A 22982-nucleotide genomic window follows, 5' to 3' on the forward strand; every position below is an offset into this window, starting at 1 on the left:
CATTCCCTAAGGCAGTCAAAATTTTTGTTTGTGTGTGCTTGTGGGTCATTCCATGCCAAGTGGTCTAGAGGCTCCCACATGACCCTCATGGATTTTGATGATATTTTGTATGAACATTCACACATGTTCTCAGTGAACACTGGTAAAGCTTCAGTTTCAGAAATTCAATACTTGCTGATGTACAGTCACTTGTTTAAAACCATACCACAGCTTTCTACGGTGCGTCCTTGAATTTTCAGCAACTTTGAGATATCTCTAAGTATTTGCATGAAAGAAACAAAACTTGGCCATCTTATACAACTTTTAGAGCTCTTTAAAGTAAAATATTAAGAAAAGGATTTCTGAGCAATTTTCATATAGATAATTTGAAGCAAAGTTGGGCGAAAAAAATTAGCTGCTTAAAAAAAAAATGCGAACTTTAGTTTTTATATCTCCAAAAGTAATTGTGGGATGTACATGAAACTTTGCACACCATAACTCACCAACACAAGGTCTTAGAATATAAAATTTCATTCTCTTATTGCTTTCCATTATTTCACAAATCTAGGGTGAAGTTGACGATTTTTCAAGAAGTGCTAAAAATGGGTATTTTTAGTCAAATTTTTCAATCTAGAAAAGTGGATTTGGTTTTGCAATGCAAGCATACAAGGCCCTAAAAAGTAGCATCATCAAAGAGGCGCACTGGAAGTTTGAACACTTTTTCTGGCACTCAAATTATACCTGAAATCTTTTATTTTGCCTTATACCTGTTTATTAATGTCTGGGATAAGTGAAATAAGAAGTCCTGATGAATAGGACCTAGCTTAAGTCCGAATAGCAAAAGAATAAAAACAGAAACAATGTTATTTCTTAATTGTCACCCCCCCCCCCCCCCCTCCCTCTCTCTCTCTCTCTCTCTCTCTCTCTCTCTCTCTCTCTCTCACACACACACACACACACACACACACACACACACACACACACACACACACACAATTATTATTAAGAATCAATGTAAATCGTAAAATTTATTTGGGTAATTGTCTAATTATGAGAGGCCTGTTTAATGAACAACACCAGCTTACTGATGGAAAAGAAGTGTATAGATGAGTTGCTATGGTCCATGGTGGCTTAACCCCTGCTAGTTTCATTTCACCTGAGAAAACCAGCATTCCGATTGCCATAGGGGCCACGCCCGATAGCTTAGCAACAACAGCCACGGGTGGGTTTCTTTACCACAGGATCCCAAGCCTGTTAAGGATTTCTTTACACAGGTTCCCAAGCCTGATAGTAAAATTAGAAGGCACTCTTGGGTTCCTTAGATTGTTTCCTCTAACCTATTTCAATTTTTGATATGCTACATTAATTTTCTGATGAATATCAAGAGGAATGGTGTGTTGCCGGCCACACGAATTTACTGATGGAGCTGGAATAACTGCAATAATGTGGTGTTCCGGAACCCAGCTCTTGTCACTTCTTGGTGGCCAATAAAATGAATTTGATGGACCATGTGGGTGCATAAAGTTTATTATTGCGTCCCTTTGCTCTGTGGAGGTCTCGCAGATATTCTCAATCCACCACAGATTTTCATAGATGCATGCAACATATTGTCCTGGTTGGAGAGCAGACATTAATATGCCTCCTTCATTACTGTGACCCATTTTAGATAGAAAACATGAACAGTCATTTGGAACTCTGCTGACCTGAATTGTTGTTTCATCAATAGGTAAAAAGTGATGATTTTCTCTTAGTGCCTGCTACAATTTGTCCAAGTTTAAACCTCTCTTCTTGTGACACAATATTTTTTTCAATTTCATCTTTACTGACGAAAACAAATTTAATTCCATTAATGTTTTCAGAGCAGAAGTTAAACAGATCTAGGGGAGTAAGATATTGTCCATTAAGTGGCCATTGCAAGCTTGCTCTTGGTGCTAACTGTTTTGTTGTACCTCCAATCCCATCACTAGGTGATTTCCCGTGACTAGTAGCAAAAAAATTCCATTCGGCTCTCATTCCAAAATCACTCTTATGATAGTACAAATTTAGGAAATTCTTGAAATTTTTGTATTGAGCACTGGAGCCATCACTGAAATAATGAGTGTGGGATATCTGTGCAAACTGTGCTTTTATATATTTTATGAGCTCCTTGATAAAAACGTGAACTGTAATAGTGTCATGCCGCAAACAATCACTGATAATGCAAAAACTTAAAGATTCTACTTTCTCATTTTGACGAAAGTAGATAACAAATGGATGAATTGTTGCTTGACTATTGTCCTAGTGGAAGCCTTGCACAGCATCCTGAATGATAAAAGAATAATTTTCTGCAAAATCCATTAGGACAACAAGCTCTTCGTCTTTCAGATGACATTTAAGGCCTTTAAGATGCAAGCTTTGATGCTTGGCAATGTAATGATGGCATGACAGACTCCATATTTTATTTTTTACATCTTCACTAAATTCATCCACTACCATTTGCTTCGTGTCCAGTGTGGCCCAATTGGTATGTATCCATTGCTTAAACACAATAACTTCCTGTGGCTCATGATCTGGGAAATGGCTGGCAATTTCAGATGCTATAGCTTCAGACCCAGGACACCTTTCACAGCGATGTAGCATGCACTGTTTAGAGTTCAAACTGCCTTGCTGAGAATCTCCTTATAATTTTCACGTATACCAGCTCCGCTAAGCATAAGCTTAACATTTTGGTGAATTGCACAGACGGCAAACTGCATGCATTCCAGCTGATCCTACTGTTACACACCATTTGGGTCTAAGTTCACAAAACTTTGAGAACCCTATTTCTGGACCATTGATATTCTTATAGATAACATAGATTTTCCGTAAATTGCAAAGTAACAATCTTTTCTGCATGTATGTCTTTCTGTCTAAAAGTCTAACTGAAATACTATCTTTTTTTCCAGGGCACACCCTACTATACTCATCATCTTCAAAAAAAATTCACACTCTACTAGAAACTTCTGCTGGTAATTTCCTGCTTTGCCTATTTTCGGGACGTGCCAGAATGCCCTTCTCTGCCTTAAGCATCTGAGCATTCTTCACCATTCTTTCGGACACGCCGAACTGAGCTGCTGTTTGACTGTCTAACTTACAGGTGCCAAGGTTAAAATTTGCATCTGTTCTTTATGAATTGCATTCTGCATCTTGGCTTTCAGTTCAGTCAGCAAACGTGCATAGTTGGCACAGTTTCCTCATTCCTTAATTTCACTAGCATCTTCAATTTGTCGGTTTACTCCCATTGCATTTACAATTCTGTTTTTAATCACATTTTGAGCCTTTTGAATAACACAATACCAAGCATCAGAGTTCTGTGTTTTTATGAAGAATCAGAATAAGCCAAACACCAGTCTATTGATAAGTTCATTTTTGTGCCTGAAATTCAGAAGAAATTAATTGGAAATTGTTTGAGTTCTTGTCATTCTATGGATAATTTAATCATTGATGAACAGTTACTAGCAAGCAAAATAAGGTCTTGATTCACCCAATTCGAACCAGATAAACTAAACAAATAAGTCAACAAATTCTAGACTGATGATGAAGAGATGGAATATGCGTGCTACATTGGTAAAGAGAATGTTTGCTGTGAAACACCAGCTATTAGCTGTATTTGTGTGCTGCACCTCGTGCAGTCATTTCCAAACCAAGGAAGGATATGGTTACACAACTTTGCATTCCTTCATCTAGCTGAGAAGTTATTTATGAATAGTATTACTATTTTTGAATTGCAAAACAGAGATACCAAACCCAAATCAGACAGAGTAAGTTATATCCTGGTTGCAGTGGCCAGAACCTTATCTGCTTGGAAGCCAACATGCAGATAATGAAAATAAGAAAAACAATGACCCAAGTTAAGTTTTGATGTGACAAAATTGAAGAACGAGAACTCTTTAAGATAATATTTCAAAATTATATGCAGTGAAGTTTGAATCAAGAGGCAGTTAGCTCAGTCAAAGAAAAGTGGAACAGCCTGAAAAACACAATTACACATACTAAAAATGAACAACTAATTCTCAGTGCCACCACCACCACCAAGAAATAATGAATAGATAAATCAGTAATTGAGGTAATTAGGCAAAGAAGGAAGTACAAAAATTGTAAGAGTGAGGAAGATCTAACTATGACTGACTCAGGTAATCGGAGAATCCAAGAGAGCTTGAACTGCCGGTGGGAGTGGCCAAGCGGTTCTAGGCGCTACAGTCTGGAACCACGCGACCACTACGGTCACAGGTTCAAATGCTGCCTCGGGCATGGATGTGTGTGATGTCCTTAGGTTAGTTAGGTTTAAGTAGTTCTAAGTTCTAGGGGACTGATGACCTCAGATAGTGAGGGAAAAAGACTGTCTATGTTCCTATGTACGATGTCTATATTCCTATGTGTTGTTGTTGTTGTTGTTGTTGTTGTTGTGGTCTTCAGTCCTGAGACTGGTTTGATGCAGCTCTCCATGCTTTTCTATCCTGTGCAAGGTTCTTCATCTCCCAGTACCTACTGCGACCTACTTCCTTCTGAATCTGCTTAGTGTATTCATCTCTTGGCCTCCCTCTACGATTTTTACCCTCCACGCTGCCCTCCAATACTAAATTGGTGATCCCTTGATGCCTCAGAACATGTCCTACCAACCAATCCCTTCTTCTGGTCAAGTTGTGCCACAAACTTCTCTTCTCCCCAATCCTATTCAATACTTCCTCATTAGCTATGCGATCGAATGCTGCCTCGGGCATGGATGTGTGTGATGTCCTTAGGTTAGTTAGGTTTAAGTAGTTCTAAGTTCTAGGGGACTGATGACCTCAGATGTTAATTCCTATAGTGCTCAGAGCCATTTGAACCATTTTTGAGAGCTTGAATGAGGAGCTGCAAAAGTGAAGAAAGTACGAAGAGAGAGGATTCAGAAAACCCTGCTGACTAGTCTGTATACAATTTCGAGAATGAAAGATAATAGATACTGCAATCAAAAACAAATCTGGAGTATATAAATCATAGATAGTAATGATTTAGTAGAACACTGAAAGGAATACATATAGAAATCATGTGGTGGAACTGCAATGAGAGAGCTACATCTACATACATAATCCGCAATCTGCTGCATGGTGCATGGCAGAAGGTTCGTTGTACCACTACTAGTCTTTTCCTTTGCTGTTACACTCTCAAATAAAGTGAGGGAAAGAGACTGTCTATGTTTCTATGTACGATGTCTATATTCCTATGTGTTGTTGTTGTTGTTGTTGTTGTTGTTGTGGTCTTCAGTCCTGAGACTGGTTTGATGCAGCTCTCCATGCTTTTCTATCCTGTGCAAGGTTCTTCATCTCCCAGTACCTACTGCGACCTACTTCCTTCTGAATCTGCTTAGTGTATTCATCTCTTGGCCTCCCTCTACGATTTTTACCCTCCACGCTGCCCTCCAATACTAAATTGGTGATCCCTTGATGCCTCAGAACATGTCCTACCAACCAATCCCTTCTTCTGGTCAAGTTGTGCCACAAACTTCTCTTCTCCCCAATCCTATTCAATACTTCCTCATTAGCTATGCGATCTACCCATCTAATCTTCAGCATTCTTCTGTAGCACCACATTTCGAAAGCTTCTATTCTCTTCTTGTCCAAACTATTTATCGTCCATGTTTCACTTCCATACATGGCTACACTCCATACAAATACTTTCAGAAAAGACTTCCTGACACTTAAATCAATACTCGATGTTAACAAATTTCTCTTCTTCAGAAACGCTTTCCTTGCCATTGCCAGTCTACATTTTATACCCTCTCTACTTCGACCATCATCAGTATTTTGCTCCCCAAATAGCAAAACTCCTTTACTACTTTAAGTATCTCATTTCCTAATCTAATTCCCTCAGCATCACCCGATTTAATTTGACTACATTCCATTATCCTTGTTTTGCTTTTGTTGATGTTCATCTTATATCCTCCTTTCAAGACACTGTCCATTCCGTTCAACTGCACTCCCAAGTCCTTTGCTGTCTCTGACAGAATTACAATGTCATCGGCGAACCTCAAAGTTTTTATTTCTTCTCCATGGATTTTAATACCTACTCCGATCTTTTCTTTTGTTTCCTTTACTGCTTGCTCAATATACAGATTAAATAGCATCGAGGAGAGGCTACAACCCTGTCTTACTCCCTTCCCAACCACTGCTTCCCTTTCATGTCCCTCGACTCTTATAACTGCTATCTGGTTTCTGTACAAATTGTAAATAGCCTTTCGCTCCCTGTATTTTACCCCTGCCACCTTTAGAATTTGAAAGAGAGTATGCCAGTCAACATTGTCAAAAGCTTTCTCTAAGTCAACAAATGCTAGAAACGTAGGTTTGCCTTTCCTTAATCTTTCTTCTAAAATAAGTCGTAAGATCAGTATTGCCTCACGTGTTCCAGTATTTCTACGAAATCCAAACTGATCTTCCCCGAGGTCGGCTTCTACTAGTTTTTCCATTCATCTGTAAAGAATTCGTGTTAGTATTTTGCAGCTGTGGCTTATTAAACTGATTGTTCGGTAATTGTCACATCTGTCAACACCTGCTTTCTTTGGGATTGGAATTATTATATTCTTCTTGAAGTCTGAGGGTATTTCACGTGTTTCATACATCTTGCTCACCAGATGGTAGAGTTTTGTCAGGACTGGCTCTCCCAAGGCCGTCAGTAGTTCTAATGGAATGTTGTCTACTCCGGGGGCCTTGTTTCGACTCAGGTCTTTCAGTGCTCTGTCAAACTCTTCACGCAGTATCGTATCTCCCATTTCATCTACATCCTCTTCCATTTCCGTAGTATTGTCCTCAAGTACATCGCCCTTGTATAGATCCTCTATATACTCCTTCCACCTTTCTGCTTTCCCTTCTTTGCTTAGATCTGGGTTTCCGTCTGAGCTCTTGATGTTCATACAAGTGGTTCTCTTGTCTCCAAAGGTCTCTTTAATTTTCCTGTAGGCAGTATTTATCTTACCCCTAGTGAGATAAGCCTCTACATCCTTACATTTGTCCTATAGCCATCCCTGCTTAGCCATTTTGCACTTCCTGTCGATCTCATTTTTGAGACGTTTGTATTCCTTTTTGCCTGCTTCATTTATTGCATTTTTATATTTTCTCCTTTCATCAATTAAATTCAATATTTCTTGTGTTACCCAAGGATTTCTACTAGCCCTCGTCTTTTTACCTACTTGATCCTCTGCTGCCGTCACTACTTCATCCCTCAAAGCTACCCATTCTTCTTCTACTGTATTTCTTTCCCCCATTGCTGTCAATTGTTCCCTTATGCTCTCCCTGAAACTCTGTACAACCTCTGGTTCTTTCAGTTTATCCAGGTCCCATCTCCTTAAATTCCCACCTTTTTGCAGTTTCTTCAGTTTTAATCTACAGGTCATAACCAATAGATTGTGGTCAGAGTCCACATCTGCCCCTGGAAATGTCTTACAATTTAAAACCTGGTTCCTAAATCTCTGTCTTACCATTATATAATCTATCTGATACCTTTTAGTATCTCCAGGATTCTTCCATGTATACAACCTTCTTTCATGATTCTTAAACCAAGTGTTAGCTATGATTAAGTTGTGCTCTGTGCAAAATTCTACCAGGCGGCTTCCTCTTTCATTTCTTAGCCCCAATCCATATTCACCTACTATGTTGCCTTCTCTTCCTTTTCCTACTCTCGAATTTCAGTCACCCATGACTATTAAATTTTCGTCTCCCTTCACTATCTGAATAATTTCTTTTATTTCATCATACATTTTTTTCAATTTCATCATCATCTGCAGAGCTAGTTGGCATATAAACTTGTACTACTGTAGTAGGTGTGGGCTTCGTGTCTATCTTGGCCACAATAATGCATTCACTATGCTGTTTGTAGTAACTTACCCGCATTCCTATTTCCCTATTCATTATTAAACCTACTCCTGCATTACCCCTATTTGATTTTGTGTTTATAACCCTGTAGGCACCTGACCAGAAGTCTTGTTCCTCCTGCCACTGAACTTCACTAATTCCCACTATATCTAACTTCAACCTATCCATTTCCCTTTTTAAATTTTCTAACCTACCTGCCCGATTAAGGGATCTGATATTCCATGCTCCGATCCGTAGAACTCCAGTTTTCTTTCTCCTGATAATGACATCCTCTTGAGTAGTCCCCGCCCGGAGATCCGAATGGGGGACTACTTTACCTCCGGAATATTTTACCCAAGAGGACGCCATCTTCATTTAATCATACAGTAAAGCTGCATGCCCTCGGGAAAAATTACGGCCGTAGTTTCCCCTTGCTTTCAGCCGTTCGCAGTACCAGCACAGCAAGGCCGTTTTGGTTATTGTTACAAGGCCAGATCAGTCAATCATCCGGACTGTTGCCCTTGCTACTACTGAAAAGGCTGCTGCCCCTCTTCAGGAACCATACGTTTGTCTGGTCTCTCAATAGATACCCCTCCGTTGTGGTTGTACCTACGGTACGGCTACCTGTATCGCTGAGGCACGCAAGCCTGCCCACCAACGGCAAGGTCCATGGTTCATGGGGGGATTCCTATGTACGAGCCCTAATTTCTCTTATCTTAGTGGCCCTTATGTGAAATTTACATTGGCAGCAGTAGAATCTTTCTGCAGTCCACTTCAAATGCTGGCACCCTAAATTTTCTCAGTAGTGTTCTTCGAAAACAACATTACCTTCCCTCAGGGTACTCAATTTGAGTTCCCAAAGCAAGCCTGTAATGCGTAATGCTCGAACCTACCAGTAACAAATCTAGCAGCCCACCTCTGAAATGCTTCAGTGTCTTCCTTTAATCTGACCTGTTGGGGATTCCAAACAATCAAGCAGTACCCATGAATAAGTCATACTAATGTTCTGTATGCAGTCTCCTTCAAGGGTGTTGACGATTTGTCTTTCCCACTACACTTCTTACATGCTTATTCCATTTCATACCAGTGTGTAATGTTAAGCCCAGGTATTTAAACGACGTGACTATGTCAAGCAGTACACCACTAAGGCTCTAGTCAAACATTATGGGTTTGTTTTTTTCCTGCTCATCTGCATTAACTTGCATTTTTCTATAGTTAGAGTTAGCTGCCATTCATCACAACAAGTAGAAATTTTGTCTAAGTAATCTGTTATCTGCCTACAGTCACTCAACTTCAACACCTTCCTGTGCACAACAGCATCAGCAGCAAACAGACGGTGATTGTTGCTCACCCTGTCTATCAGATCACTAATGTGTGTAGAGAACAAGAGCGGTCCTGTAACATTTTCCTGGGGCACTCCTGGAACTCTTCAGTCACAAGGAAATTTATTATATTCAAAATGAGAATATGTTCAAGAATTATGCAGCAAACCAATAGTAAGGATATTACTCTGTAATTTCGTGAGGCCCTTTTTTTCCTTTGTTACATATAGAAATGACCTGCACTTTTTTCCAGTCTCTTGGGACTTTGTGCTGGGCGAGAGATTCACAATAAATGCAAGCTAATAAGGGATCAGTACAATAGAGTTCTCTTTGTAAAACGAAACTGGGATTCCATGCAGACCAGACAAGTTATTTGTTTTCAACTCTTTCAGTTGCTTCTCTACACCAGGCGTGCCTCTGTGCAGTGGTCAAACAACAACATGTTTGTAAGATCCTGCGGAAACGATTTCTTAAATGCGAAATTTAGAATGTCATCTTTAGTCACCACACCAGAATGGTGAACAAGTAATTGGCTAGAAGCCTTTGACCTGCATAGGGATTTTACATAGGGCCAGAAATTTTTTGGATCCTTGGTGAGATCATTTGCTAAGGTATGCCCACATTGCACAATTCACACTAGGTTCTTGTTTTTTTTTTTTTCTATCCTCTCCCTCCCTCCCTCCCTCCCAGTCAGCATTTATTCTTGAACAGAATATAGCATGTCTTGTATGTGTTGAGATGTCGAAATAATTCCTCATAATTATTCTATTATTTCTCAAAAATTGCTTAAATTACTTCCATTCTAAATTCCAGAATTTTGGAATGTAATAAGTGAAAAGGATACTTGCTACTCACCATATAGTGGAGATGCTAAGTCGCAGGTAGGCACAACAAAAAGACTATTGGGAAGTGAGCAGTTGGCTAACAAGGCCTTTGGGGGGGGGGGGGGGGGGACACGCACGCGCGCATCTGACACACATGTGACTACAGTCTCTGGCAGCTGTAGCCAGACTGCGAGCAGCAGCACATGATGGGAGAGGCAACTGCTAGGTGGAGGTAAGGGGGAGGCTGTGGCAGGGAAGGGAACAGATAGCAGGGTAGGGATAGGTGATGGTAAAGTGCTGCTTGAGGGTGTGAGCAGGGATGAGGTGGAGAGAGGCTAAGGCTACTAGTGCAGTCAGGACGTTAGATGGAGAATGGGCGAGAGAGGGTAGTGAACGAGGAAAGAAATAAAAAGATTGGGTTCATTGATGGAATAGAGGTCTTTGTGGTGGTGGAATGGGATCATATTATTACTATATGTCGTTAGCAACAGTTTGTTGCTTACAACAGTGTGGCACCTGATGTATTTTCTATAAATTGGTCAAACAGGTCATAAATTGTCCATTTCCATGAGCCATGAGACTTGAGAATGTGAAAAGTGCAACTGTTGATGTTCCAGAGTAATAGAAAAAGGTGTGACTTGAAAATAGTGACTTCTGACACACAAATAGCTCAGAAATTATATCTGACACAATAATAGTGTTGTATGTGGCAGGAAGATTAACCCATTGGGTGCTTCATGACTACCCAGTTCAAAATCTGTTTAAGGACGAGAAGTCAGTGACAGAGTTGGTCACACTTTAGCGTACACGAGGGGGCTTAAAAAGCATTTTCTGCTGAATGCCTGTTTTGTATACACTGCAGAGCAGGTACCCATACCTCATGCTTACCAACACATCAAACCCTCCCAAGAAAGAACTTCATAGTTTGTAATGACTCCATAGACTGCTTACAAGGAACATATCAGTGCTACCAAAGAATCTTTCTTATCACTAATATCTAAGACCTCCACAGCTTTGGAACCACAATAACATTCATCTGGACAATTAGCCACATGGATGTACTGGGAGATAAATTCGCTGACAAATTTAGCTTAAGAAGCAACCACAGGAGATAAACTTGAATTTGATGTACCATGTGTATACCTGCAATTGCAACTGAGACATAAGACTTTGAAAACCTGGGTTAGGGAATGACAAGTTACCATAACCGTTGACATTCTGAGGGCAATTAAGGGGACCACAACGGCATGGTATGTTTCTCTCCAAGCCTCCCAGAAAGATGCAATTGTACCATGCCTCCTACATATCAGCCACAGCAGACTTACAAGAGTTCCTTTTACATCGATAGAAGTTTCCCCATTACAGCTGTAGTCCTGACATGATAGCCCATATTCTCACAGTGTGTACCCTACTGAGTTACACGAGACGAGCCATAACCTGTCTATCTTTGTAGAAAAGTACTTGCAGTCAATGGGACAGCAGCAAAAAAAGTCAAGTGTTTCCTTTCCTGAGGGAAAGTAGATACAACAAAATTTAAGACACCTCAATGTTCGGTGGCACAGGTGGATATGGAGAGAGTGCATCTTGGTGACGTGCGCTAAGTGAGCTCCAACTGCTTTATTCCCCTGCGCTGTCAGGTATTTTTAAGTTGATACGTACATATTTTATTTATTTAGCTGTTTAAGCTAGTGTCCATACATGTCTTCATTTATCCGTCCCATCTCTCTTGCTGAATCTGATGAAACTTCATGGTGTATCCTTCATTGATATTGGTATGGGGCAAGTGCAGTGTGTGTGATTCTTACTACAGATATCTTGTCCTCAGTAGCCCTCCAACTGCTGCTACTTTCACACTGTGATCTGTTCACTGTGACCAATTACAGTTTTTAGCTGCCTGGATTTTATCTCACTTTCAACCGTTTGTCATATGTTACTATCATGCAAATTTTCAGCTACAACAACAAGGTCTAAGACTTGGGGGCTGATCATTCTCCTTTTCTTGTTTCACATAATTTTGTGTGAATTTCCAATGAACAAGGGACTGATTATGGAAATGGGAGTGGATGTAGATAAAGATGAAATGGGAGATACGATACTGCGTGAAGAGTTTGACAGAGCACTGAAAGACCAGAGTCGGAACAAGGCCCCCGGAGTAGACAACATTCCATTGGAACTACTGATGGCCTTGGGAGAGCCGGTCCTGTCAAAACTCTACCATCTGGTGAGCAAGATGTATGAAACAGGTGAAATACCCTCAGACTTCAAGAAGAATATAATAATTCCAATCCCAAAGAAAGCAGGTGTTGACAGATGTGAAAATTACCGAACAGTCAGTTTAATAAGCCACAGCTGCAAAATACTAACATGAATTCTGTACAGACGAATGGAAAAACTAGTAGAAGCCGACCTCGGGGAAGATCAGTTTGGATTCCATAGAAACACTGTAACACGTGAGGCAGTACTGACCTTACGACTTATCTTAGAAGAAAGATTAAGGAAAGGCGCAAACCTACGTTTCTAGCATTTGTAGACTTAGAGAAAGCTTTTGAGAATGTTGACTGGAATACTCTCTTTCAAATTCTAAAGGTGGCAGGGGTAAAATACAGGGAGCGAAAGGCTATTTACAATTTGTACAGAAACTAGATGGCAGTTATAGAGTCGAGGGGCAGGAAAGGGAAGTAGTGGTTGGGAAGGGAGTAAGACAGGGTTGTAGCCTCTCCCCAATGTTATTCAATCTGTATATTGAGCAAGCAGTAAAGGAAACAAAAGAAAAATTCGGAGTAGGTATTAAAATCCATGGAGAAGAAATAAAAACTTTGAGGTTCGCCGATGACATTGTAATTCTGTCAGAGACAGCAAAGAACTTGGAAGGGCAGTTGAATGGAATGGACAGTGTCTTGAAAGGAGGATATAAGATGAACATCAACAAAAGCAAAACGAGGATAATGGAATGTAGTCGAACTAAGTCGGGTGATGTTGAGGGTATTAGATTAGGAAATGAGACACTTAAAGTGGTAAAGGAGTTTTGCTATTTGGGGAGCAAAATAACTGATGATGGTCGAAGTAGAGAGGATATAAAATGTAGACTGGCAATGGCAAGGAAAGCGTTTCTGAAGAAGAGAAATTTGTTAACATCGAGTATAGATTTAAGTGTCAGGAAGTTATTTCTGAAAGTATTTGTACAGAGTGTAGCCATGTATGGAAGTGAAACATGGACGATAAATAGTTCGGACAAGAAGAGAATAGAAGCTTTCGAAATGTGGTGCTACAGAAGAATGCTGAAGATTAGATGGGTAGATCGCATAACTAATGAGGAAGTGTTGAATAGGATTGGGGAGAAGAGGTGTTTGTGGCACAACTTGACCAGAAGAAGGGATCGGTTGGTAGGACATGTTCTGAGGCATCAAGGGATCACCAATTTAGTATTGGAGGGCAGCGTGGAGGGTAAAAATCATAGAGGGAGACCAAGAGATGAATACACTAAGCAGATTCAGAAGGATGTAGGTTGCAGTAGGTACTGCGAGATGATACATCTTAGTTAGCTGATTTGAACAATTTCTTCAGTGTGTGTGATAGTGCATCTATTTTCACCTTTGTGACACCTATTACTGTTAAGGTATGTGCCACATTGGTTGTATCCCCAACTTCCAGTATCAGCAAATGACATAACAGTGAGCGACTCCCAATCTTCCCCCTAACATGTTTGCTATGTAGCAGCAAGACCTTCACTTTTTTACTTAACTCAAGTATTATTACCTGTGTCTTAAATTCTTATTGTCTGCTGCTCCATACTTTATCTACAACTGAATTAGCTTCCTTCCTTCTACAGGTAACAGGCTTTATCTGTAATCAAGATCAATGCTATAAATTATCAAATTATTGAAAGTACTCCATTTTGGGCCTCCCTCTCCCCTCAGCTGCTTCCTTTTATGCAAACTCTGCATGTCCGTGGGAATATCTCCTTTTCTTTGTTATCCACATGTGCTGTAGTGAAATTGTGATTTACAATCTCCACACAACAGTCTCACACTACTAACAAATGTGGAGCAATATGTATATTGATTGTACATGCATATACCATAGAAAATAATTACACAGATGTGTGTGATTATAGATATTTGTTGTAGAATATAATCAGATATGTCTCACTGGTCAGCGTTTAGCTATCTGTACTTGTATTAAGCCACAAAGCAAATGACACATATTGCTTACCATGAATGTAATCTGTTGAACACGTAACTAACGAAAGAATAGAAATTTATTTGCTTAACACTTAAGGGATCATGTAACTACTTCAGTGTCAGCTACCTAAAACATTTTTGTAAAGTTACTTTTAATTGTCTATAGCATTATTTATGCATCAGTAGCAACTCCAATAGTATCCATGTCCAATGCCCAAGATGACGAAGACATAATTCCTATAGTCTAATGAAAATCATTTGTCGGTTGACTTCTGTCACCTCTACAGTGTCGCCTTAGTAAATGCTCATTCAAAGAATCAGTAAATCTTGTGGGAAAACGTGGATTTAATAGCTATGGTTAGTGGCATTAAAACAGGCGGCAGGTAGTGCCAGGATTCAGTTTGTCAAATATCACTTAGGCAGAGAGTGCAGTTTGAGCACTAGAAGTTAACTGATTTATTGTATCAAGTTGACAACACCACACAGTCTGTGCATTATGTCTTGAGCTCTGATTGAAGGAACTCATTTCCCTGGTGTGTAGTGTCAGCTTTAATTTAATTTTAATCAGTATAAGCAAATTGATCTTTTTCAGCAGTGGGGACTGCCAATGCACCTGATATTGAAATTATTAGAGCTCTTTATTGTGATGGTGCCAAAATGTCACATTACCATAGGTAGAATGAAAATATATTTATAATTAAATAAATACTCGGGGGAAGGATATCTTCATTTTTAATAACATTGTTATATAGTTGTGAACAAAAATGTAGAGGCCAGCTGGTTAAAATACAGAGCATTGAATTAACATTGAAAATAACACCCTGTGGTTGGACTGCAATAAAATAACATGAGAGAGATTTCAAATTTTGATTTACTTATCATAAAAGAACATAAATCAAGAAAAGATTTTTATTTTGTCAGCTTCAACTTCAGTTGACAGACTGGAAGCTAGGCCACATCATTTCAAACAATAGAAATAACTTGGGTCAACTCCCTCATTCCTGAGCTTAGATTTAATGATATAATTATGTAGGTCTTCACTGCCTGATCGACCATGACTACCAGTCAAACCACACGCTGAAAGATGTAATAGACAACAGTAGATGCCCACTCCCTCCACCACAGGAAACCCATTACAATAAAGTTTCCCAGTAGGTGACCAATATCATCATTACAGCAGAGCAGTCATGACAAAATATAAGTGACCCTGGACGACAAAAATACACCAGTAGGCGCTATAGAAGGTCACTGATTTACGATGTGACATAGCACCATACCCAGAACACATTCGTATGAGATTTCATGGCAGAAAAGTTCTTATTTGTATTCAGAGACCATGTAAGACTAAAATACTGAATTTAAAAACTTGATGTTACTTACGAAAAGTAGCACACATGTCAGGACATGGTTTTTTATCCTAATAATGAAATACTTGCAATGTTTGCTTTGGTGGATTTTGTTTACAGTCAGATAGCTGAAATATGCAAGTACATTTGTGTAAGTACCACAGAATATTACATGTCAGGACATGTTTTTTATCCTAATAATGAAATACTTGCAATGTTTGCTTTGGTGGATTTTGTTTACAGTCAGATAGCTGAAATATGTAAGTACATTTGTGTAAGTACCACAAAATATTACTTTTGTTTAATGTGGAAGTACAACCTGAAAACTTTTCATAATTCTGCTAATTTTTTTTCAATTCTACAAAAAATATTTTTTTCTGCAAAACAAATTAATTTTACTCTTAGTGCAATGTGTGTACATGTAATGCTTACACCCTGGTATCTTACATCTGGAGTGATGTTTCTGGGTTTCATTCATTACGTCAGGTAGATGTTTGGCATAGAATACCCTTGCTGTAGGTGGTGACAGCATTGTTGCTCTGCGATGCCTCCTCACCGGGACTGCTTCATGTATGTCATATTCCTCCTCCATTTCAAAACTCTCTTCTTCTTCTTTTTCTTTTTGCATTCTCTTGATCAAAATGTGTTAAATTCTCATCTAGGGTACTTATGTTTCCATGAATTGATACAAGTGCTAACAGAATAATTATCGGATTCTGAACTGTCATTTGCTGCTGGAACATCTTGCTTGACTGTTAGGTCACAGGCCCAGTCCTTCCTCCCAGTCTTCAAGATCAGACAGATCCGAGTCAATGGTACTGAGAGGTTTCATGATTACTGCATCATTCAATACTAAAGAATGTACATGAAAATATACTTTTAATCTTTCTTCCATCTTCATCTAATATGAATGAGACTCATTGTAATTAAAATATTGTTCAAAGAGAATACTATTTATGTTATAAAATAACTGAAGTGTGCCTCCTTGAGAAAAATCTGTAACAAACACTAAAAAACTTTGATAATGATCCCTCAGTAATGTTGAGAGTATAGGACATTGTCAAGTGTTGACTCAGTGCTACTTAAAAAATAATGTATCACTGCATTGGGATTAAGTAAACGATGTGGTATTCAATTGTGTAAGATGTATTAAGATATTCTAAATACATATAGTTCAAAATTACTGAAGACAAACATAAAATAACTTAATTTCCCAAACCTATGCTGACTCTACAAACAGTGTTCTTCAAGCAGATACTTCCAGCTTCTGGGAACATTCAGAAACAGAAAGAAGTGTTCTACTAAAAGTACATGAAGTAAAATATACTATCAGGCACAGTGACTTTAGTTTGTTCCCTCAGCTGGGAGGGGGGGGGGGGGGGGGGGGAGTTGCATGTAGCTGTTGGATGCTACATAAGGACCGAGAAGGTTAAATAATTTTTCTCTCTCTCTCTCTCTCTCTCTCTCTCTCTCTCTCTCTGTGTGTGTGTGTGTGTGTGTGTGTGTGTGTGTGTGTGTGTGTGTGTGTGTAAAAGTGATGTGGTAGAACGTGTGATGGGTGTGCAGGAATGGTAACTGAATCTTTTAGTACACCTTAGCAATTACTGTATCGCAGCTGTTGTAACATGGGGAGAAATATTGAAATTTGCTGTAGGTATTCGTTTTTGTATTGTGTAATGCCAAAGATAAAAATCAGTTTTAAATTTAATCTTTTGTTCCAGGTGTTCGGAGTTGTAATTGTTGGCTATTGAATGGGCACTGAATAATACTGCAACAACTTGTTCACATTTGGATTCCAATAAACAACTTGGTGGAAAAATAGAAAATTTGATTGTATCATTCAGTGAGCGAAAACAATGTCATCAGAATTTTTAATTGCTGTTCCACATGAACTGCCTAAACAGGATAGCTTAGTAAACAGCAGCAGAGAAGGAAAGATGCTTGATGAAGATTACACGAATAATCATTTGGAACAAAAGCTTTCACACGGAGTACCTCAGTTTTCATGCATTAGAAATTTTCCATTCAATAACAGTATGAAATTTTGTGACATGAGAGTGCCTGACCACACTGCAACCAAAAGGCACACATTAGATGATGAATTGGATACAAGGCTTCCAAAACTAATAAAACTACAGTCTAAATTTACTAATTATCGTTCAGAGGCAGCTGTTGACATGGTAGATGCAGTTGCAATTAGGTCTCAGTTCATTAAAAATGATGTTAACTTAGGTGAGGTTGTAGAAAATCCATCTATTGATAAAAGTGAAAGAACAGATGTTTTAGTAGAAGAAACATCACTTCAGCAACTTGCAAATGAAACATTGGAAGCATGTAACTCTGATCATATCTCGGTGGAAGCCATTGGTGGTCACAGCTGTGCTGCAATAGAAAATGGCTCTTGCACAAACAGAAAATCCTCAGATCAGGAACAAGATTTTTTGCAAATGGAAACAGAGAATGCTGTATTGAAATTTCAAAACAGAAATGACAGTTCTGCTTCGCTTGTAGCGGGTCAAGACTGTGTTACAGAAACTGAAAATTCATTGCTAAACACTGAGCAACGTGTGTTTTTTGCCCATGAATTTGTGGGTGCAGAGACAGAGGCAGATGAATATCACAATGTTCATGAGTCACTTTCTCTTTCAGAATTTTTGATATGCCCTACTAGTTTTGAACAGAAAGAAAGTTGTGATTCGTTGTTGCATTCTGTTCAGAAGGAGGAAACAGATGACAGTAGTGTTACTGCTGCTATTGATGTCTCTCATGGCATGGAAGGAATGGATGCACACGTCTTGTTTCACAATGAAAGTGAAATATCGGGACATGCAAGCACTAGTTTTGATATGGACAATAAGTCAATTGGTAAAGCTGTATGTGACAATACAGGTAACCCTTTGTGTAAAACTCGGAATTTGACACACAGTGCAGAAGTAGAAACCAGTTTAAATTTATTGCATAACAAAATTCCAGGCAGTGATGTGGCAATAACAAGGCAAGCAGTGGTTAAGGAAGAGTTCCCCATAAAAGAGGAAGCAGAAGAGGACGCCAGTCTGCGTAACCGTGAACTTGATCTTGATGATGATAGTGTACTTCAGAATTTGTTCATGTCACTTGAGAACCATGAGATAGTGACAGAAAGTGTTTCTACTTCTACATATGGTCATCATGAGTCATCAGATACAGGGCCTAATCAAGATTTGTACAACAGAACTGCATACAAAGAAAATTTAGCTGCAGCCCTAGCAAAATCAGCTGCTGCTAAGGAGTATTCTGTGAAGCCACATACTGAGAATGGAAAGGAAATAACAGACAGAGACTTGTCAATACCTGACTTGATTAGTGAGTCAGGGTGTTTCCAGGTTGCAGGGCACTATGCTAGCAGAGCACAGAGCTGCGATGAAGAAAACAACACTCAAAGTCTCCATCAAACTTTGTTTACTGTTGTAGCTGACACAACCCCAACCCAGAAAACAACCTTAACACAGAAAACAGATGCATCATTTGAAAAAGTGAAGAAAACACGTGAAGAACGGCTGCTCACCAGTTTACCAAGATGTTTTGTTGCTAAGATTCCGGCCACTATTGTACAGTCCTCAGAAAACAGATCTGATTTTGTAGCTACTTCAGGATCTGAAGCTGAGAATAGTATTAAACCAGACACAGATGTTATTCATAAGCATCACAAAAAGGAATTAATAAAGAAATTCTCATCAGGACTTTTAAAAGATGGAGAATGTGACATGAGTAGTTCAAGAGACAACAGAATACACACTGAAACTGCATTGAAAGATTCTGCTCTTCCATCAACATCTACTGCAACCACAAATGAAGATAAATGTATTAAGGACACTATTGTGATATCCGATTCGGATGATGATAGCATCATTGAATTTGATGTAGTGAAAACATGTAGCAAGAAACGCAACACAAAATCTTCGCATAGTGGCTCATTGGATAAAAACACTCAGTCCAGCAGTCGCAAAGGTACATCAAGTACCAGGAGTTCAACAAATGAGGAATCATTAGGTCATCAAGCAAGAAATTCCGTAGCTAAAGGGAGCGATATTCTGGAGTGCATTGTTGTGTCAGACTCTGACGACGAGTCTTCAAATGCAGTACTGTCATCAAGAAACAGAGCATCAAATCATTCAGATGAAGGTGTAAATGTATCGGATGCTGAGTCACGTGTTTCTGTCAGTGACATGAACCGTAGAAACAGAACTGAAAGTCATGGTGTAATTGATTTATCAGGAGGCAGAAGCCCACCTGCCATGCCTAAAAGTAATAGTGTTGTACCTTCAGCAGGTGACAGTGGTGTTGGTGTGCTTGCCACTGCATTTGCTGCTGGTGATTCTCAATGTAGTCTGGCAGACAGGTTGGGAGTGCGTAACAGTGGACTGGATACTAACAACAGTGACACTTTCACACACATTGTTGCTGCTACCATAACCTATACTCCTGGCCAAAGCAATTTAGGAAGAGATGGTGATGTGATTGATCTGTCTAGGAGAAACTTAAGTCCGTTGATAACTACTTGGCAAAATAAGACTAATAGTGCACTGGATGTTCTGGACTTATCAGGTAGTGATAAGAAACAACAGGAAAGACATAGTGTTATAAAATCTGTGGGAACTGCTACAGATAATAAATCAGCAACAAAGGATATTGCAGAAGACAAAGACAGTTCGCCTGCATGGAGCTGCCCTATCTGCTTTGAAAGTCTTTTATCTGGTCGACAGTCTGTGTCCTCTACTCCATGCGGTCATGTATTTTGTACAAAATGCATTGAAGAAGCTGTTAATCAGTTCAAGAAATGTCCTACTTGTTGCAGGAAAGTTGCTCTCAAACGCGTCCACAAAATATTTCTTTAATTTGATTTATGTTGCAAGAGAAAATAACAGGAAAAGTTATTGTTGTGCTGACAGACAAGATAAAGAAGAAGTGTTAATTTTAGTGAGAAAATTAAAGTCAACAAGATACACAAATATATTGAACAACACTAAATTTAGGAATGTGTGTTATCTGCCTTCATTTTCCAAGTAAATATGTATTACTGTTGGAAGTTCCTAGACTGCCAAGCACAGCGTTTGTGTTTTGAGAAGCTCTGTGCTATATGTGATGTTGCTATAATGAGGCGTACATCACTGGCCAAAGTATATGTTTCTCTACTTTGCTGTGAGCACAAGAAATATGAATCATGATATTGGTTTGTAATCAAGGAGATGTGAAAAATGTGAATGAGACTGTTCATGTGTAGTGTATGTTGTTAAATCTTTGTATTACTTATTTATACCTGTATTTTATTGTTTCTGCATTACTTAATTTTTTATTAAATACAGACAAAAAGGTAGATTACTGTTTGCATATTTTAATACAATAGGGATATATACAATTTTATCAATAATGGTAGTTTGTATATTTGATGCTTTATATATATATATTATTAGACATTGTGTAAAAGAATGCTCATCAGTATTTATCATCTCAGTCCTAATGACTGATTTGCTTTATTAAGCTTGCATACAAAGTATCAGTGTGCAAACAGAAGAAATGCCATGGTAATTTATGTGCAGTATCGTAAGAATTCGTCATAAATCGATAAGTCACCCTTTTGCCTCAAATCATTTTATGTACAAAAAAAATAAAAATATAGTTTGCTGAAAATATTTTATAACGGGTGGAGCTGATGACTTTAATGGGACAGGAGGAACTAACAGTCACTTGTGCAAAGCAGTTTGATGAAATCGACTCCAAAGAGAGAATAATCTAATGAAAATTTCTTTATGCACTTTGTGTTTCAGTAATGAATTTGTATGATAGTCAGTTATGTATTTCAAATATATTTAATAAGGCACTTAACTACAACTTGATGAAATCTGAGAAGTGCTGTCATTGTTGCCAAGGAAATCACTGCACACAGTTTGCAGAATTTAATTAATTATCATAATTAAATGTCTATGGATCTTTCCTTTTCCATGGTACATAGGGTGTAAGTATAAGCTAAACAGTATGTGTCCCATTTGCAAACAAACATAAACAGAATTACAATATTCAGTCATTCTGAAATTTGACAGTGTGAACAGTAAAGAACTTCCTTTCGCTACATTCTCAAGACAAAGTACTTGAGAATCCCATAAGTTCAAGAGAGATATTTCCACTGCGCTCCTGTGACTGTTGATACAAATTACAATGTACTATTTGTGTTAAAACAGTATGATTTCATTTATACCCACTGTGATATTTGTTGCATATCTGTTTTGACTGTGAATTTGCTTGTTTAGAGGGGGGGAAATCCCAGAAACAAATGCAATGTATTGTTTTCCCTTGAATAAAGTGGTGTACTGAATTAGTGTAATAACCTTGTCCACTCTATGAAGTAAGCTACAAAATTGAAGTTTATTTTTGGAGACACACATGAAATATTACTAGATCTATAATTTCTTATTGGTATCCATCAGTATTATTTCCTATTGTAACCATCAATATACACAAAAAGTATTCAATAAAAGTAAATGTTGTGTGGCTTTACTCATGTGGAGGCATTTCAGTTTGTCAGTTGGTGTGACAGTTCTGCTGTTTTATGTTCATAGTGTGCATTTGGTTTGACAAGGCTTGTTAATCACCATTCAAGATTTTCTCCAGAACAGAAAAAATTTGACACGGCCATTGGTAATTCATCTGGGGACTATTAGCTTATAGATGTGATAGTGCTTACTACAGATCTGTTTGTTCACTTCAAGCAAATGAAGGCTCAAATTAAAAATTAAGTGACTGATTTTTTTATTATTTTTTTAAAAGTGCAAACCTACAAGCTGGCACATATACACTTCTTTGCAAATGGAAGGAGTAGGTTTAGTTCACCACTGGTTAGTTCACCATTCAGCCTAATTCCTCATTGCACAAGATGTATCACGTGTGTCATAAGCATATTAATTTTCTTGTGAGGCATGCTTTATTACGAAAAGCCTTGCAAAGTTCACAAAACATGTACTCTCATTTCTCATCCACAGAGAGCAGAAATGATTTGCAAAGTCAATACTGCACACCTGAACAGCAATGTAAAAATGACAGAAACTCATTGGGAAATAGTTCTAGAGAACCACTAGACCGGTGTTGCCTTAGTCAAGCACTAATATTTTGGTACATATATATTGTAGTTCTTTTTCTACTTCTATCTCGTCAAGTCTACGGATGTATCACTGTTCCTGGAACCTCTAAGGGCAGTGTGCTGTAGACAACTGTCATCTACTGGATCCTATGTTTTGTTGTTGCTATGGAAAGACTAATTTAAAAATGTGTTATCATTTGCATTGAACAGCTTCTGTATTTCAAGTTAGTGTTTGAAAGAAAAGAAAAAGCAATGCTGAATAACAAACTGAATTTTAGGAATCAACTACATAGGAAAAGAAAGGTGCAAGTAGCAATGTATGTTCCCCACAAACCACATGTAAGTTTCAAAGCCAATGTGTTGTTATGCAGAGACTAT

At 38.6% G+C, this 22982-nt stretch overlaps 1 protein-coding gene across 3 annotated transcripts in view; it reads left to right on the forward strand.

The window, feature by feature from the left end:
• Positions 1-21851, forward strand: part of LOC124544643 — a 34371-nt gene extending 12520 nt beyond the window's left edge. For 2 of the 3 annotated variants that reach the window (XM_047123258.1, XM_047123256.1), the window contains one exon: positions 17215-21851. In XM_047123258.1, the coding sequence (XP_046979214.1) occupies positions 17350-20367 (3018 nt within the window). In that variant the 5' untranslated portion in view covers positions 17215-17349 and the 3' untranslated portion in view covers positions 20368-21851. Of the gene's footprint in view, positions 1-2903; positions 2967-17214 lie in introns of all 3 variants that reach the window. The other variant, XM_047123257.1, reaches the window with a different exon arrangement.
• The last annotated feature ends 1131 nt before the right edge of the window (positions 21852-22982 follow it).

The sequence above is a fragment of the Schistocerca americana genome, chromosome 8 (assembly GCF_021461395.2).
Source record: "Schistocerca americana isolate TAMUIC-IGC-003095 chromosome 8, iqSchAmer2.1, whole genome shotgun sequence".
Classification (NCBI taxonomy): Eukaryota; Metazoa; Arthropoda; class Insecta; order Orthoptera; family Acrididae; genus Schistocerca; species Schistocerca americana.